At 33.4% G+C, this 17716-nt stretch overlaps 1 protein-coding gene across 3 annotated transcripts in view; it reads left to right on the top strand.

Moving 5' to 3' along the window:
• TLK1 (tousled like kinase 1) overlaps positions 1-17716 on the top strand; it is a 78704-nt gene that overhangs the window by 35982 nt on the left and 25006 nt on the right. For 2 of the 3 annotated variants that reach the window (XM_062578855.1, XM_062578854.1), the window contains exons 4-11: positions 3720-3795; positions 6434-6480; positions 6970-7056; positions 8165-8254; positions 9081-9173; positions 10557-10667; positions 12454-12590; positions 13908-14096. In XM_062578855.1, coding sequence (XP_062434839.1) covers positions 3720-3795; positions 6434-6480; positions 6970-7056; positions 8165-8254; positions 9081-9173; positions 10557-10667; positions 12454-12590; positions 13908-14096 — 830 coding nt within the window. The remainder of the gene's footprint in view (positions 1-3719; positions 3796-6433; positions 6481-6969; positions 7057-8164; positions 8255-9080; positions 9174-10556; positions 10668-12453; positions 12591-13907; positions 14097-17716) is intronic. The other variant, XM_062578856.1, reaches the window with a different exon arrangement.

The following is a 17716-nucleotide window of genomic DNA, read 5'->3' as shown; positions in this document are numbered from 1 at the left end:
ATTTAAATGAAATTATAATTGTAATACCAAATGTATTAATATTTTTTTTTAAGTTTCATTCTTGAAATAACATCTAGTTTCTTATATTCTGTACTCTTATAAAAAGTACACATTAAATATTACAAACAAGTTTTTTTTAATGATGTGACAATGAAGACTTGGTAATAATAGAAAATTCCTCATGTGGAAGGTAGGGTAGAAATACAAAGACTTACTCATGTGGGAAAGCAGTGCTATCATTTCATGTGAAGAAAGAACTACTGTATTACAATAGATTTTGGGAGAATAGTAGAAATGCAAATCTCAGTCGTGTTGAAATGAATTTATGTAGCTAGTCATTCTGTGCTTGAATCGTGAAGTGAACGTAAAAAAAGGAAGAAAAAAAAAGTCCTTGACGTTTGTTTTTCAAAACAAGACAGGCTTCCCCTATGCACATGCCCCTTCTCCGCATGTGTAATTTTTCATCTCTTATTTTTTGCACATGGGATTGAAGAAGATAAATCTATTAGAATTGTAGTGTTTTCTAGTGTCTAATGGCTGCATTGAGAGGGCCATCTTATTTGAGTAGTAGTTCTAACCGAGATGCTTTACAAGTTAAACTTTGATCTGCAAAGTAGCTTGAAACCTGCTTTCGTTGTTGATTCAGTTTGGCATCATGAGTGATAAACATTTATTGGATGTTTGATCTTAATATCCAGACCTGTATTTCAGTTTCTTTCTAAATCTATACTTTGTTTTTATTTTATTAAATGCTTTGTAGCTGTGGTACATAGCTCTTGATCTGAGTATTTCATTGTCTCTTTGGAGTTAAGATAAATCCTAAATTGAGTACCTCAAATTATGAACAAATTGTTTCTGGACGTCTTCCAATGTTTTGGCCTACTCTACTATTCACCTTTAACATAGATTAATCCACTTTGGATTACAAATATATTCTCTTAATTATAGCTACTATTTTCTATTCTATAGATGAAGAATTATTTAAAGTAGGAAAACCTAGAGCGTGGCTCGATTTGTCCAGTTTCATTAGTTATTTAAATGTTCTGCTCTGCTTGCTTGTAGCTGTTTAGTTGCTGCGGTTCACAACGATACAGAACCCTCATTATAAATGTAATTTCAAAAGTAGCTGAAGGTTTAATCTAATTGGAATTTATCATGTGTTGCTGAGGAAAACAGCGCTGATGTATTTGTTTGCAGTAGCTGTGAAGCTTTGTTGGGGGAGGGCATGAATTTATAAGAAAATACTTACATAAGACTATCAATGTATTTATTATGCAGATGAAAAATGTTAATAATTGAAAAAAATCACAACCATTAAGCATACTGGAGATTCAGGTGTTGAGAGACCAGAAAAAAAAAAAAAGTGATTTTATCACAAAGAAATACAATACCTTGCCAAATTATGCTATTGCCAGTACTATAATAATGTGAATAAATATTTAACTCTGCATGTATGTCTAGAAATACTAATCTAAATATTTTTGAAAAGGAGGTGAGTTAGTTGAGAGTTGGTACTTACAAATGTTTGTTTTATAAAGGGAATGTTAAAAGCCAAGATTAAAAACTGTAAATACGAAGAAAAGGCTTAGGGGAACCACGTTAAATGTACAGGGGTAAAGCATTATCCAAACCATGACGTATAAGGCGCTGCTAATGCACCAAGCCATGGGTAACTCTCCAATAGCTTTAAAAGTTAAGTTTGGATAACCTCAAAAACATCTTGTTTTGCTCATAAAGTAGTAGGATTTGAATCTAAATGTCGGCTGCATGTAAATCTTCTGAAGTGAATCTCCGGCAGCAGGTTGACTCTTGGTTTAGCAGGGGGATCGGAGCCTCCCAAGCTCGCGGCTCCCTTCGTTAGGAAGCATTTTGGAGACGCTTTTATAGCGACTGATGTGCACTGCACACTGCCAGGGGAACGCAGTACTCGGAAAAAGTGGCAATGACCTTGTCAGGTAATCTTAGAAACCTCATTAGCGTGCTAGTACTTTTTACTTCAGAAGGTTAAATTAGCAGTGAAAGAACTGAGAAGAGCTTAAGGAAATAGATATTTATTTAGAAGCTATTTGAGTTTCAATTTTAAATATATAAACTTCTTTAAAGTCTTTTTTTTTTAACTAGAAAATTAGTCACTCTGTGATTAGAAACTAATTTATCTTGGGAAATTTTAAATGTTTAGATGTTAATTAGTTTGTAAATACAACTTTTTGCTGCCTTAATATGGTAGGTAAAACTGTGGCTATATTGTAATCATAACTAGAACATTAGTTGTAGGAAATTAATAAAGAATAAGATGAAAGTGCTTAGTTAAATATTTTCAGTTTAGTTTTTAGATGGTTTAATGTTAGCTGTTTACTGTTACAGTAATTGCAAATTATTTAAATTTGATTATTTGAAATATAAAATTATTTGTAAGCTATGTTTTTTGCTTTTATAATCATATAGCTTCATTTTCAGAATTGTGAGATATTCAGTTGGATAATGTATAATAGCACTGTAAAAGATACAGATTTTTGTTTGGAAGAGTTTGTAATCCAATTTAAAATAAAATTTAGTATGTATAGCTAATTTGTACTTCATTTGCAGCCTGATACAACAGTTACAATTGTAAAACTAAAGGTATATTTGTGTAGCTCTCAACAGAGTTAAGGCATATGAACAGTATAGTATAGATAAATAAGGACAAGACAGGTTGTTGTCTTCCTTTCTTTTGTAGACTGATAATTTTCTACAGAAATCAAGTAACTTTAAGTGATCCTTTGCCAGTATAATTATTTTAGGATTTTTGTTGTAACTTTATATTTGAAGATATCCATGTGAAGATTTTGGAACTGAAACATCCTTGAAATGTTTCTAGTGATGGGTTGAAATTTGAATTTTAGTGATGTTTGCTATGTTCAAAAAGAATAATCTGAACCCAAAGTGACAAAAATGGTGAAAGCATAAAATGATGAAACATCTTACCACTTTCCTCAAAATTACTCCAAGGTATTTGGGACCACTGATTTCATGATTGTAAAACAGCTGGTTTAATAGCTTCTGTGCTTTTTCCAGTTACTGGTATGGGGTCCCCCGGCAGCTGAATACGTAACAGTGTCTTTTCCGTGAACCAGAGCAGCTTGTAGAAGTCACTTAAGCAGGGGAGATTCAAATCCTAGGATCAATGGAGAGCAACAGCCCTCTCTTATGTGTTGCATGCTCTTGATTATAGTTTTTGGCAACTATATATATTTTTTGTAAAATAAATTGTTAATTAACAAGTCCACACTTGAGCACTTTTAAGAAAAACTTAACAAGTTTTCTCTGGCATTTTTTTAGATACAAATATAATGAGGAAAAAAATGCAAAGGTGCTCACAACTATAACCACAAGATCTTGGTGAAATGTAGCGATAATTCAAATAAAATTGTGTTCATAAAATCTGGAAAGGATGAAAAGATGTAATGATTTTGCAATTAATATGCAGATTCACCCTTGGGAAAACTATTTAAGAACTATTTTTCACTTTCTTAAGAATCTTTTTTAGTTTATATTTATCTGATTGGCCAAGGATAATATTATCTAATTCGGCTAAGATCTGAAATGATACGTCTGCTAAATTGTGAAATTATGTTTTATGAATAACGAGTTCACCTTATTTCACAATAATGCAACGATGATAGAGTTGTTGTTGGATCATATTCTTTTTTCTTTCTTTCTTTTCTTTTTTTTTCCTGTAGACTCCAGAGAAGAAACAGTCAGAACCTTCTAGAGGACGAAAAAGAAAAGCAGACACCCAGAGTGAAAGTAGCCAAGGTAAACTAAAATGTACCTAAATTAGATAGTTATGTGGTTAAAATGATACATACAAAAAGTTTTGACTGTTAGCCTTAGAAAAAAAACCCAAAAAACAAAAACAAAAAAAAACAAAAACAAAAACAAACAAAAAAAAGGCCATGCTTCTGCTTCCCCATAACCTTCCCCCCTAATCTTCCATCAATCGCTGGAAGGGACCATCAAGTAAAACTTGAATTTGGCTAGTAACTGCTTATAAGAATTGTGTGCTTCTGCATGTATAGCTTGCAGTTGTGATAGCATTCTGTGTACCTCTTAAGAATTATAGCAGCTTTTCTCATCCAGAATACCTCTGTATTTTGTATTTCTTTTCAGTAAGCAAGAGAAAAAAAGGATTGCTGATTGTCATGTGTAATTGCTCGTTCTTCTTGTCTATTTAAAAATAACTGAATTTTCTTCTTCCTTCTCTATGGGCTGTTTTATAGGCTAGAGGACTTAGAAGGATGGGGGGCATCAGGATGAGATAGTTAATTCCAATTCAGCATTTACAAAATGTAATTTTTATTGTTCCTCTCTTTAATCTTCTTTGGGAGAAATGGTAGAAATTAAATTTCTAGGTAATATTCCTCAAAAGGGAGGAAAATAGTTTTGATAACCTCTGTATTAGCATTTTTGTTTCCTAACTGAGCTAGGAAACCACTTCAGATGTTTACCTGTACACTGCGTATCCAGAAATCTTGATGATGCAACATGCTACTCGTTGAAGAATTACTTAGTTTGACTAAAATTAATTTCTTTGTAAAAGGTGTTTCACAGAGACCTGGTTAGTTCAAAGAGCTTGAAAAAAAATTTTTTTTCCGTTGTTCTGGTGGCCCATCCTTCTTGCTACCAATAGGAATTGAAATTGGAGATGATAGACATTTTAGGAACTTTTTGGCATAGATAACATGATTCTGATGTCTTAAACTTGCTGTTTCACTGTCAGCAGCAGTGCAATCAAGTATTTTGCACAATAGTATTCTAACAACTTGTATAGGAACTGCAACATATTGGAATGGGACAGTGTGGTATAAGCACAGCAAATACAGCTATTATAGTAGAAGAGGGGGAACAAGAGATTCAATTCTTGTATACTGCCTACCTAGAATTTTTATTTCCATCATAGGTAAAGCAATCAATTCATTTTGAAAAAAAGTATTGTTTAGAAGATGGATGAGGTTGGATAGGAGGATAAAATCCATGTGAATGTATTCATGATTGACTGCGCCTAAATAATTTGATGTATTCCTTTTATGAAGAATTATGTAACATGACATAGAATAGATGCTCTAGACCAAAAAGAAGTAAATTGTCTAATTTCTCCAGGTGATAGAAAAGTATTTAATAGGTAATGTACAAGAATTAAGTATGAAGAAGACAGAAATTGTTAGTGCAGTTATGCACTGGATTTAAAAAAAAAAAAAAAAAAAAAAAAAAAGCTAGAAGACAGCAGCAACGATATGCACACAGAATGGAAAACTATCTGTTGGAGGGGCTAGTGATATTGTTCCAGGTCTTTGAATTATTTTATCTAAAAAAGAATCTGTTAAAAGTCTTGATACACAAAGGCTTATTGCATATTTCTTCATTGTATTTGTGGGTAAGAAGGTTATACAGCAATGCCAGTACAGAGGGACGAGAAAGAATTCTTGAAGGTTGAAGCAATAGAAAAGCAGGAAAGTCTTTGGTAAAAAGCGCAAAGGTATAACTTTGGACTGTGGCTAAAGGTCTTCTAATGTGTTCCAGAAATTCCTGTCTATAAAGAACCCAGTTTTGAACAGTGGTCTGTTTTTGAGAAGTCGCTGAATAGTTAGTATGACAGGAGCAAAAGACACAGTGTTAAGATTTATCAGCCGATTTACAGCAGAGAAGAAGGTAGCATTAATGCTATTGGACCAGGCACTGGGGAGATCTCTGCTGCATACGGTTCTGGTCACTCATGCTGAAGAAAGATCAATTCAGACTGGTGCTCCTGCAGTCCTGCTACCAGCCGAGAGGAGAGAAAGGCAGTTTTCTCGCTCTGCTCTGTTTACCGTCCTGGTTAACCCTGCACATTCGCTGGTTAGTAATCAGACTGGGAAGAATGGAACTATTGGTCATCCTCCATGCCCACGCTCTACCGATGCTTGGGGAAATCCTTGGGCTGAACATCTGGGCTCTCTAGAGCTAATAGACTAGGTTAATTTGATACTTTGAAAGTGCATGAACTTTTTGACAGTGCTTGAAAAGGGGAGAGACTTAGCACTAGATGTTTGATCCCTCAGATGAGGGATGAGTTTCCTGTTATCTAGAAGCAGCATAGACTTGTTGCCAAATCTGTACAAAATCTGTGGGATTTTGGAACTGAAGTCTGATTTAGTTTGATTCTTCAATGAATGGAATATGCAAACCTCTTTGTTGTGGCTGCAGCGGTGGGGATATAATCGCTTAATTATCTGCATAGGGAGATCCTATATTAGCACATCAGTAAAAATCAATTAACAGGTGATAAGACTGCTATAATTATATATAATAAAATAATAATATATAATACATAAAATAACTGTACATGTAAAAGTATAATACATATCTATAAAAATTATTTTTAAATCAATTCTAATGTATTAATTATTTGTTTCAGGAAAGAATATAGGGGGACGTGGTCACAAGATTAGTGACTATTTTGAGGTAAATTTTTTGTTGTTTATAAATTTACTACTGCTTCTTTTCAATTCTGAAAGCAATTTTAGAAGGTACTTGTGAACTTACTAGGGGTACCAGACTGCAGTGATAATACAGACTCTGTTTGAACTTAACTTGTCGTATATCGAGTTACATGTGAAAATACTGTATATATTATGGTCTAGCAATTTTTTTTTGGATGTTACAGAATTTTTACTTGTAATGGTCAGGTCCTGAGAGGGTGCTATTTTTTAATATGATTTCAGAGTTACAAACTTTTAAAGTAAAGATGTGGTAATCTCTTGGTGCAATCTGAGCTAAAATATGAAGAACATTTTCTTTCCCCCTTTTCTTCAGATAGCCAGCAACTACAGTAATACAAACAATACAGACTAAATTATAAAATTATGTATATGTGGACTGTATCATTCAACAAAAGTATCATGTATTTTGATAAGAAGTTTGACTAATTTGAGCCCTGTATCTTCTCTTCAGTATCAAGGTGGGAACGGCTCTAGCCCAGTGCGAGGTGTACCTCCTGCAATCCGATCTCCTCAGAATTCACATTCCGCCCCTTCTTCTGTAAGTCACTGAACTTCATAACTGCTGCGGATATCTGCGTACTTGAAAAGTGGTGTGAATTGAAAACCATCTCTTTACAGGGGAAGATACTCAAAGTAAGGAATTCTGGGAAGGAATTTATTTTTTTTCAAGAGCAAAAAAGGATCAACTTAAATATTAAAACTAAAATTTTCTAGAAGCAATTTTTAACACTGGGACTTTTTTTCTAAAATGTATTTTTTAAGTACAAAGGAAAGCAGAAAGTTGGTTTGAACGTGTTGTGTAAATATTAAAAGACTAATGACATCTATTCACAAGCCTCACACAAAAAAAGTGCTCTTATTTTTGTTGTTTATGAAGAAAACGAACCTCTAGTTCGGGACATAAAAAGCTAAGATTTTGATAAACCAGAAATTTTTTAGTAGTTGATGCCTAACTTTTCTATATCCTTTTATAATTTTCTTCATTAGTTACAATTTATTTTTTTTTCCCTTATGTGCACAATTCAATAGGAATTCCCATGTGTGATTTTAAATGCCAAGACAGATTCTGCCAATCTTTTGAAAGGATTTGTTTCCTCTACTGGTGGACTTCAACTTTATTCTATGTGCTTTCAACTTTCTTACTAGCAGTATAGAGAGTAAGAAAGTTTACTTGAAAACGATGTCATTCACTCTGGCTTGTGGTTTGGGGGAAGTTTCAGTAAAGGGATTTGTGTTCTGATCTACACTGGCTTCCCCTTCCTGGTTCTCCCATCAGGAAGAAAATAACTCACCTTAGTTTGTTTTTGAGTTATGAAAGCTTAGGATTAGAAAAATGAGTCTGTGTAAGACTTGGAGATGCCTTATGTCAGTCTTGTGTTGTCTTAAATCTTTTGGTCTGTTCCTGAAAAATGACAGTCCTAGTTTTCTCAGACTGTATTGTATCATTTTCAGAATACAAGTGATATTTAACCCATAGTGATAGTTCTTGATGTGATATTCCAAATGGAGCGTTTTGTCATCTTCTACAATAAAAACATCATCTTTCTCCATGCTATATTATTTTTCTGCCAAGACTTGTAAACAAGTTACATTCGTAGTTGAGTATTAAAGTTGTATCCAAGATCCTTTGGTTTCATGCATTCTAGGTTCGACAGAATAGTCCTTCTCCTACTTCATTAGCTTTTGGGGACCACCCTATCACACAACCAAAGCAGTTATCTTTTAAAATTACTCAGGTAAGCGCATTTGCATAGAGTTACGTCATATAATTTCAAACTAAAACTGATAGATATGGGGTTTTTATTTGGCTTTTAGCTATTTCTGAACTCTTAAAGGCTTTTGAAAGCTTTGCTTTTTACAATTTGCCAAAGTATTTTGAAGTTCAGCAGTTCAAAACTGAAATAACTTCTGATTAGTTTTGGGTTTTGTACTTGCTCTGCTTCCGGTGTTGCCCATCATGAGTAGTCAGCTTACGATGGAGGCAGTATGCTTTTGCTTAAGGTTTTAACTGCCATGTGATCTTAGGAGGTTTCTCTTTCCGGCAGTATTTGAGATGACAGCTAGTGTTGTCAGATTACAGTTTGAGTATAACCTTGAAGAAGAAAAATTAGATGGTAATTAAAATATGATATAGTTAGATCTGTCATGACTTTTGAAAGCCAAAAGCAGTTGTTGTAGCCTCTCTGCCATTTTTAATGTGATCTGTTCTTCTGTCTTTCACAATTAGAGCAAGGTTACTTTACCTGTTGAGCAAATGCGGAGGACATACAGTAATTAGTTGGCATTTATATTACTGCCCTGCTGTGTCTGCTTATTTGTGAACAATTAATTCTGAATTAGTGATGAAATCTTTTAAACTGATAGTGGTTCATCCCAACTGTATCCAGTCTCTCTGAAGAGAGAAATCAATTTTGAGAACCTTCCTGACACTTTCAAAATGCATAAAAATGAAATGTGCTGGTCTTTTTTAATGTTCTTAAATAGTTCATTTCCCTATGTAACAAAAGTGAGTGCTGCAATTATTAAAGAACAGGATTAAATATTTTAAAATATTCTTTTCAGACTGATCTCACAATGCTGAAACTAGCTGCACTAGAAAGTAATAAAAATCAAGATTTGGAAAAGAAAGAAGGTCGTATAGATGACTTACTCAGGGTAAGTGTTAAACATGGGATAACACCAGGCAGAACACCAGGCAGTGAATCTGTAGCAAATATTTTTAAAAATTAAATAATTCTTGTTTTAGAAAATTAGCCTGGAGATAATATCTGTGTAAAAAGGTGGAAATATTTTCTAATTTTTGTAAATACTTTTTTATGACAAATGGGAAGTGTGCAAAATTAAATATATAAGGCTTATTTTTCTGTTTCTGTACTACGACTTATTAATGTTTAAATATATTTATAGGCTTTCTGAGGGTACAAAGAAAGTTGATACTGTTTTGTGGGCAGTTGATTAATTCATGCAGTTCTTGTAATTTCACATAATAGATTTTTTGTTTTAATTGTAAATAGCAGTCATCAGTGCAGTAACTGCCAGCAGTTTCAGAATGGAAGTCATTGTGACAGAAATTGTCTTGAGCAGTAAACAACTACCTTTAATAAGAAACCTGTGTTATATGATATGCTAAGATCTGTCTTCAGATAAAGGAGTTTTATGCCTGTGCTTCTGAATGTGTGCGATCAGAGACATGCTATACAGAAATAAGAAAAATTTAAGCCATACACTAGTGAAACAAAAAACACTATTCTAAGTCACAAATCTTGTTTAATTTAGCATTTATATGTGGAGAAGTGCATATTTACCTATACAGCCATACAGTATAAAATTGTATGTATAGACTTCTTGGATGTCTGTTTTAGCAAATGTTCAACAATATGGAATGGACAAAGCTAAATTTTTTTTTTTTTTTGAATTCCACTTTATTTTAGCCAAGACAATATAACTCTGTTTTTCTAAGATAGTAAGAAAATATAAATGAAACATAGGGAAATTGTTGTTATTTTTTTACTCAGATATGATCAAATTTTACGTGACTTAGGTAATCAGAAGTAAAGGTTCTGGAGCTGAAATTTAATTTCTTTCGGTTTAATGCTGGAAGACTCAGAGTGACTAATACAGTGCTTCTGTATTTTAGGCTATAATATGAAATGTAGCTCAGTGTAAAGGAAATAATGAACATGAATGCAGTTTCATTCAAGTTCATTCCTTTTATTTTAAAAAAGGAATAAAGACATCCTTTTATAGGTTGAGTTAGACCTGTGAAATGAGATTTGTTTGCCTATACTTAGAGGTATGCATATGTTTGTGTGTGTATGTATATATAACAAGTATATGTATTTTTTATTTATATATATATATATATATATATATATATAAAGTACGTTTATGTATCTATATACATGTTATATATATTCCTTATTTTAGTCACATGAAAAGATATGCGTTGAAGTTAGATACCTGTATTTTCTATGATAGCTGATAAAAATAGTGATTTGGTAATTCTTCCAGTAAACATTTCTTTTTTGTATTAATAAGGCTAACTGTGATCTTAGAAGACAAATAGATGAACAACAAAAGCTACTTGAAAAATATAAAGAAAGGTTAAACAAATGTATTTCAATGAGCAAGAAGCTTCTGATTGAAAAGGTAAGTTTGCTGTTTTTAAAGTGCTTGTGGCTAAAAACTATGCGAGCATATTATAAAACTCTTTTATGATTCTGCCTTTTTGTTTTTTCATAACTTTTTCAAATTTGTCTTTGAGCCTGAAATGTATGACTTCTGGAAGTAAGATGGGATTTTTTTGTTTGTCTTTCTATTTTATTTTGTTTTTTAAGCCTGAGTTGGCAAAGTAAAGTGTTGGGCTTCATTCAGGTTGTGGAAAATGTGTGTTTTTGAATGTAAAGATTTTCTTTTCCTCTTCATCCCCCATGATGAGTAATTCAGTATAACAGAGTATAAAATGTAGGAATTTGGAGTGCATCTAATCTTCTGGACAAACTTTAAAAATAAGATTAAAAGAGATGAAAAAACATCTCAACATAATCCATCGTGGAAAGGAGACAAAAAAAAAAAAAAAAAAAGAATCTCTTTGAGATACCTAAGTGACTGGGGATAATTTTGATGTAGAAGTGAAAAAATGATATGTTAGCTCCAAATTAAAGAATGTAAGTGCAGTAATTGGGCGACTTGCTTTCCTGTTCCTTTAAAAGAGATGTCAGTTTCAAATTTAATGCCAATTATATTTAAACTGGCAGCACTTTTCCTTAAAAGCTAAGGATATCTTGTTTCTTTCCCCTCTTCTTTCAAATAATTTTATTTAAGAAAAAATGAATAGAAAATCAGTTTATTACAAATTACACTACAAAAAAGTATAAGGTGAACAACCAAGTTGGTTCCTAATACTAGCTGCTATATGCTGCTGTCAAATACAGAGTCTTGAACTGATTTGTAAGAGGATTAGGGAGAGTTCCTCACTAGCATGTTGTAAATAAGTGAACTGCATTCCTCTGTAAGTTCCAGCATGATGGGAATACTGAGAAAAGATGCATCCAGTGTGTTCAGCGTGATGCTAGGTAGACAGTTTTTGGCTGGATAGTATCCCACAGGCAATTTTTCCTTCAAGCCCATGTAGATCTCCTATTCAGTCTAGAAGTCTGACTGCACAAAGATCCCTAATTCCATCAGCTTCTTCCTCACTTTTTGTGATCAGTCATAAGCATTTCTTAAGAAAACATCTAAGAAGTCTTATCAGCAGTCTTCGCAGTGCAAAGCATCTTTTTGTACGGAAACATACTAGGTGGGCTCAGTCATTTATCACATCCCGGGGATACTGGTGGTAGCAGTGAACAGTTCTGAGACAAGCAGCTGCTTATAATACTGCAAGTGAATGTCTGACTGCATTTTTGTCTACCTGATGAAGTGCCTTTCCTTGTAGAGATTCCAGAACCAGGTCAGTTTGGTAGAAGTAGTAATTCAGTTTTGGGCAAGTGAGTTTCTGGGTAAGTAGACCAGATGCACTTCTTTTAGCAGCTAAGCAGGCTTATTTAGAACTATATGCCTCGTGCATAATATACATGTATAGACATAATCTTAATTATGTGTTTGTATGATATTGATGCCCTATCAAATTTGCTGTGTTTACAAATAAAATGTTTTTGTTAACTATGATGATCAGTTAACGTCATACGGGATCTGAGTCAATCTCAGATATTCTGGTGCATGAATCATCATCATCATCACTGTAAGTACCAATTCTGACAACTGCAGATGTTTCACTTCTGCAGAAATCAGAATAAAAATAATAAAAAGATATTTTCATTAACTCTCCTTTTACTCTTCCTGTAGAAAGTTGCTGGAGGAAGAGGCCTGAGTATTTTATTGACTTTTTAAACACTTTAATATTACTAAATGTGAGTATTTTTGGCTTTCTTAGAGCACACAAGAAAAGCTGGCAAGCAGAGAGAAGAGCATGCAAGACAGATTACGCCTGGGGCATTTTACAACAGTTCGTCATGGTGCTTCATTTACTGAACAGTGGACAGATGGTTTTGCATTTCAGAATCTTGTGAAGTTAGTCAATGTTATGTTCTTAAAATTCTCAGTAATTGTTAGTTCCCTCTAGTGGATTTTTTTTATTATTATTACTAAGAGATTTTAGAATTGGAGCTGCTTTTCATACTTTGTATTTTACTTTGCTTTTTGAAGTCTGAGAATACAGTACAGAACTCCCTTATTAAACTGACAGAATCCTAAGGCTGAATGTCTTAGAAAAATGATTAGGCTTCACTTGATTTTAACTATCCTTAGAAAAAGGGTGAATGTACTGAATGAACAACACATAATTATTCAGCTCAGCTGGTAGGAAGAGCAACAAAACTAGATCAGTGATTTTTTTTCAAATACCTAACTGTGCATTGGGGCAAATGAGATCCATGGAGTTCTTGTTGGTCACATAGGTGCTCCCTGTGCATCCTTCGTTGTAGCAGCTTCTACAGACACAGCCTTTCATCGCAGTGAAGGAGGAGTGCGGAGGAGGGACAAACCCCTGGCTAGGGTCTAGTGCAAGTGGATGGGGGAAAGCAGCCATCAGGAAAAGAGCTGCTTGAACAGGTACCTTAGCAGAGAGGGGGCCTGGGAGACAGTCAGTGATGGTGGTAAAAGTAATTGTGCAGTGATTTGAGTGAGGGTTTTTTGGTTTGTTTGTTTTTGTTTAATCCAACTCAATCTTTGGTTGTACATACGCATGTAATTCATCAAGATTTTAGTTTTCTGGAAGGGGATATGTACTCTTTAGCATTATGTGATTGCCTAGGCCATTGGTTTGTGAAGACAATCTTAAAAAAAAAACAGGTCCATGTTACAGGTTTGAGTATCCCTTGCATAGTTAATATCTCATGATTTTTGTTTCTTACAACCGTTCCTGTGTATGTGGTTTGCACAGAAGCTGTAAATTTTTGTCATCCAACCAACTTGATGGTTTATTTAGGAGCAGCCAGCTCAAATCCAGTATTTGGCATATTAACAATCAGGTATTCCCTACAGACTCTATTGCTTTTTTTTTTTTTTTTTTTTTTTAATGAGGTAAACCAAGGTATCCACCAGCTCAGATGTGTATTTTTTCCACTGTAGATACACTGTGCAACATTTTCAAAAAACACACGTGAAAAATAACTTGTACTAAAACTTTGTGAAAATTTTTCCACCTCATGAAGAATATTGCTGTTCTTTTTCCTAGGAAACATTTTCACTTGAATAGGAAGTCTTAAAAAAAAAAAAAAAAAAAAAAAAAAAAAAAAAAAAAAAAAAAGCTGTATCAGTTTGAAAAATCATCCTTTTAAAAAAAATACAAAACTGTGAAATTTTAATAAAGCTTTTTTGGATTTACAGGCAGCAAGAATGGGTGAATCAACAAAGGGAAGACATTGAAAGGCAAAGAAAGCTCCTGGCCAAGCGAAAGCCTCCAACTACAAATAATTCTCAGGCACCATCTGCCAATTCTGAACCCAAGCAGAGGAAAAATAAAGCTGTGAATGGGGCAGAAAATGATCCCTTTGTTAGACCCAATTTACCACAGCTGTAAGTTTAACATTTCAATCAGTCTTTTACATAAATTCTCAGATATTGTCTGTGTGAGTTTCTATTCAAATAACAGCATAAAAAGACACTCAGTATATTCAGCAAATATCTTCTCACTGAGGACTTGCTGATGGTAGGGGAATTTTCACCGCTGCCTATGAAGATGCCGTACAATTGCCCAATTTATTTTTGGTAAAGTCACCAGAAAAAGGCTAGTTCTGTGTTTATGCAGTGTTCCTTCTATTCTCCTAATCTAGGGAAGTCTTTATTTTAGTTTTACTCTTGTAATGTCATTGATGTCTGTGGATCTATTCTTGATCTACATTGGTTCAGGAACCTCTTTAGAGAGAAATCACTTCATTTTTCATGTAACAGTCTTTAGCTGACATGAAAATATTTTTTTCAACCTTTAGGATTTGAAGACATTTATCTACAAATGCAGGGAAAATATCTTTTTTTTATTTCTAAATATAGATCCTGAGAGCAACTGTCAGGAGTTGCTGATCCCGTTTTGCTTATTGAGAATGTAAAAATCTTCTGTCATATAAACATAATAATTGAGTGCCATCAAAGAGTTTTCCATTTTCCATGTGACATTTTTTCTTGCAGACAGAAATGGTACCATTCAGGGCAGAGACAGGTGTGTTCTTGATAGTTGAATTTGAGTATTATAAAAAATTGCTACTCCCAGTTATTGCCCTTGATGCTAAGAGGCTGCAGCTGATGGTGTATCTGTGCCTAGTCAGTTTAAATAAAAAGTAAACAGGTAGGTTTAAAAAGACTGACTAATTTGTTCTGTTTGTTGAAGTAGGCTAAGTATGACCCACGTAGTCGACTATCATTTTTCCCTTGCGTATGTAGTAATTTATACCTGGGTATGTGTGGACGTCACTTTATACATGACTAGTTTGATCTACAAAATGCATCCTTTGGTACCATCAGTTTGAAGACGGCTGCATACATTTTATATAAAGCATCATTCTTCAAGTTCACATTGTGAATTTGGCTGTGACAAAAATAGGAAAACAGGGTAGTAAGACTGGCCATTTTAAACAAGTCTTAAATAGTGTTACAGGTAGAGAGCTGAAGAGTCATCACTCTGATTTCTTAGTAATACTTAGTGCCTATGTTTCATCTTCTTAAAACATAATTAATATTCTGAATAGCAGGGAAGAGGACTCCATCATGTTAAAAATACCTTTTTGTTTGAATGTTATTAAAACCTCATGCTATTAAAAATAAAAATTAATGGAAAGACTTGGAAAAGTATAGAACTTTTAATTTGCTTCTCATTTTGATAGCACATTATTTTTCTATATGCATAAATCACTTTTCTTACATAATCTGTGTTTTTATATGAATCTCTCTATTCCATAATAACAGAGGGATTTTTTTAAGTTGATACTAAAATTGAAAATTATTAGCATAGAGATCCAAGTAATATTTGCATAATGCTTGAGTTAACATGGCTCTAGCCAATTCTTAGTTTGAAAATAATCAAAAAAAAAAAAAAAAAAAAAAAAAAAAAAAAAACACTTTGCCTTGAACATTTACCGTACCAATGAGATACTAGTATTTTTATGGTTACACTGAGCTGATACTTTTGTTCCAGATTGTATGTGGGACATGAGAGTTTTTATAGTGTTACCTTCCAAATTTATTTTTAAAATCTCTTTGAAATACACAAACCAGAATGATTCTTTTTGAGAATGTGCTCCCCAGGTGACAGTAGGTGATGTTTATTTCCATGATTTGACAATGCATAACTTTGCATTCACTGTAAAACAGAAATAAACATAAATATTGAAGTAATGGCTGTAGGAAGTTTAGAATTCCTATTTCTTTTATTTGTTCAGAGGAGCTCTCTGTATGGCTTTTATTACTCATCATCAGCATGCAAATTATTTTTGAAAGAATAATTTTGAAAACTTAACAATTATTCCTATTTAATATTATTTATTAGTATACCTGACCAGTGCCTTTGTGTCTATTCTGTTAAATTTTGATAATCTTATTGCTATTTTAGGAGATGGTAAAGCATACATTTGGAAAACAATACTGAAGATATGTTCCAATTAGTATGTAGGACAAGGTGAATTCCTGATAAAGCTTTTTAAGTTTCTGGTGTTACAGTTTTATATAATTTTCAAATGACTATAATTTCAAATTCACATTTAAATTGACTTAACCAGTTACGTGTTAAATGGCACATGAACATGCTTACTGGTTACGTAATTGCCAGAGAGCAATCGTAAGTGCACTTCTGTATGTGATACTAGTGCATACTTAAACTTTTACTGAATCAAAACTAGTTTGCCTTCAAGAATCCTAATTTGTTTCTAGACTGTTTCTGTATACTGTAAGTTTATAAATTTTGTTTCAGACCTTTGGGAAGGGATCACAGATCCCTGGGATCACAGACTCTTTAAGCCCCATTATACCTTTGTGTCTTTAATTGAAAAGGTTTTTTAAAAAATACTGTATTTGTGATTTATAATTTTTTGTGATATATTTATTGTCTCCTCTCGTCTTCCCAGTACGGAACTAAATATATGTTTTTGTATACCTAAGCAACTATTAATTGTGCTTTTCCATTTAAGAGTTCATTTGTCATCTATTGTATGTGATTTTCTGCTATTACGTTAGGCTTATTGCTATTCCTCTGTTACTTTGAAAGTAGCAATCTTAATTAGTATAGGCAAATAGAAGAAGTTCTGTTTATATGTGGCTAGAGGGGGAATGCAGAGTTGCTGAGATTAATGAGCTAAGCCAGTAGTAAATCAGTGCTGCGTACATGTAAATGATTTAGTTCTTAAAATAATGAATTTTTTCTTTTTTAGTTTAACAGTTGTTAGCAACAAGTATCTCTATTGCTGCACTATTTGGTTTTAGAAAATAGCTTTAACTGCATGTGTGATGAGACGAAGTAATCTATGGCTTTATAACAAGCAATATTATGGAAACCAATTCTGAAAACAGTGTTTAACTGTTTGGAAACCAATTGAAGGTGTTGCCTGAGGTATTCTTGATACATATTCTTCTAGTGTAGTTGAATATGCTATGTCCTCTGAGATCCTCTGAGATAAAAGCAAAAATTTTACTAAAGTTAACAGCACAGAAGTGACCATCAGTCAGTGTTCTCCGAGTGAACGGTGGTGCTGGCGTTTAAATAGATTTATTAGATGAATCTAAACGCTATCCTGGCATGGGCAACTGCAAGAGATCACTTTTCTACTGAATAAAGTCATTTTATTAATCTTGCATGAAAGGAGTGAATAAATTGAAATGTATTTAAGGGAAAAACCTTTACTTGAAATTGATGTAGACTTCTTAGCCATGGAAAAATATTTCAAAATCTGTTCCAAATTCTTTGTTGACTTTAGAGATCGTGTGCGCAATGATTGGCCTCACTTTTTCAAAGCAGTTCCTATTTCATTAGACAATTTCTAGAAAGAGGATTTTATTTAGTTTAGGTAGTATAGCCCTTCTTCTCCAGTTTCAGCTACTTTGATTGTATTAAATTCCCAGTTGTTTCTTCCTTTTTTTTTCCCCAGTTGCTCCACAAGACTCTGCATGCATCCTTGTGCCTGAATATAATTTAAAATGGGATAGAGAGAGCT

This window comes from Rhea pennata, chromosome 6 (assembly GCF_028389875.1).
Source record: "Rhea pennata isolate bPtePen1 chromosome 6, bPtePen1.pri, whole genome shotgun sequence".
NCBI lineage: Eukaryota > Metazoa > Chordata > Aves > Rheiformes > Rheidae > Rhea > Rhea pennata.
The sequence above is the reverse complement of the archived record's forward strand: the minus strand, read 5'-3'. Positions and strand labels throughout refer to the sequence as shown.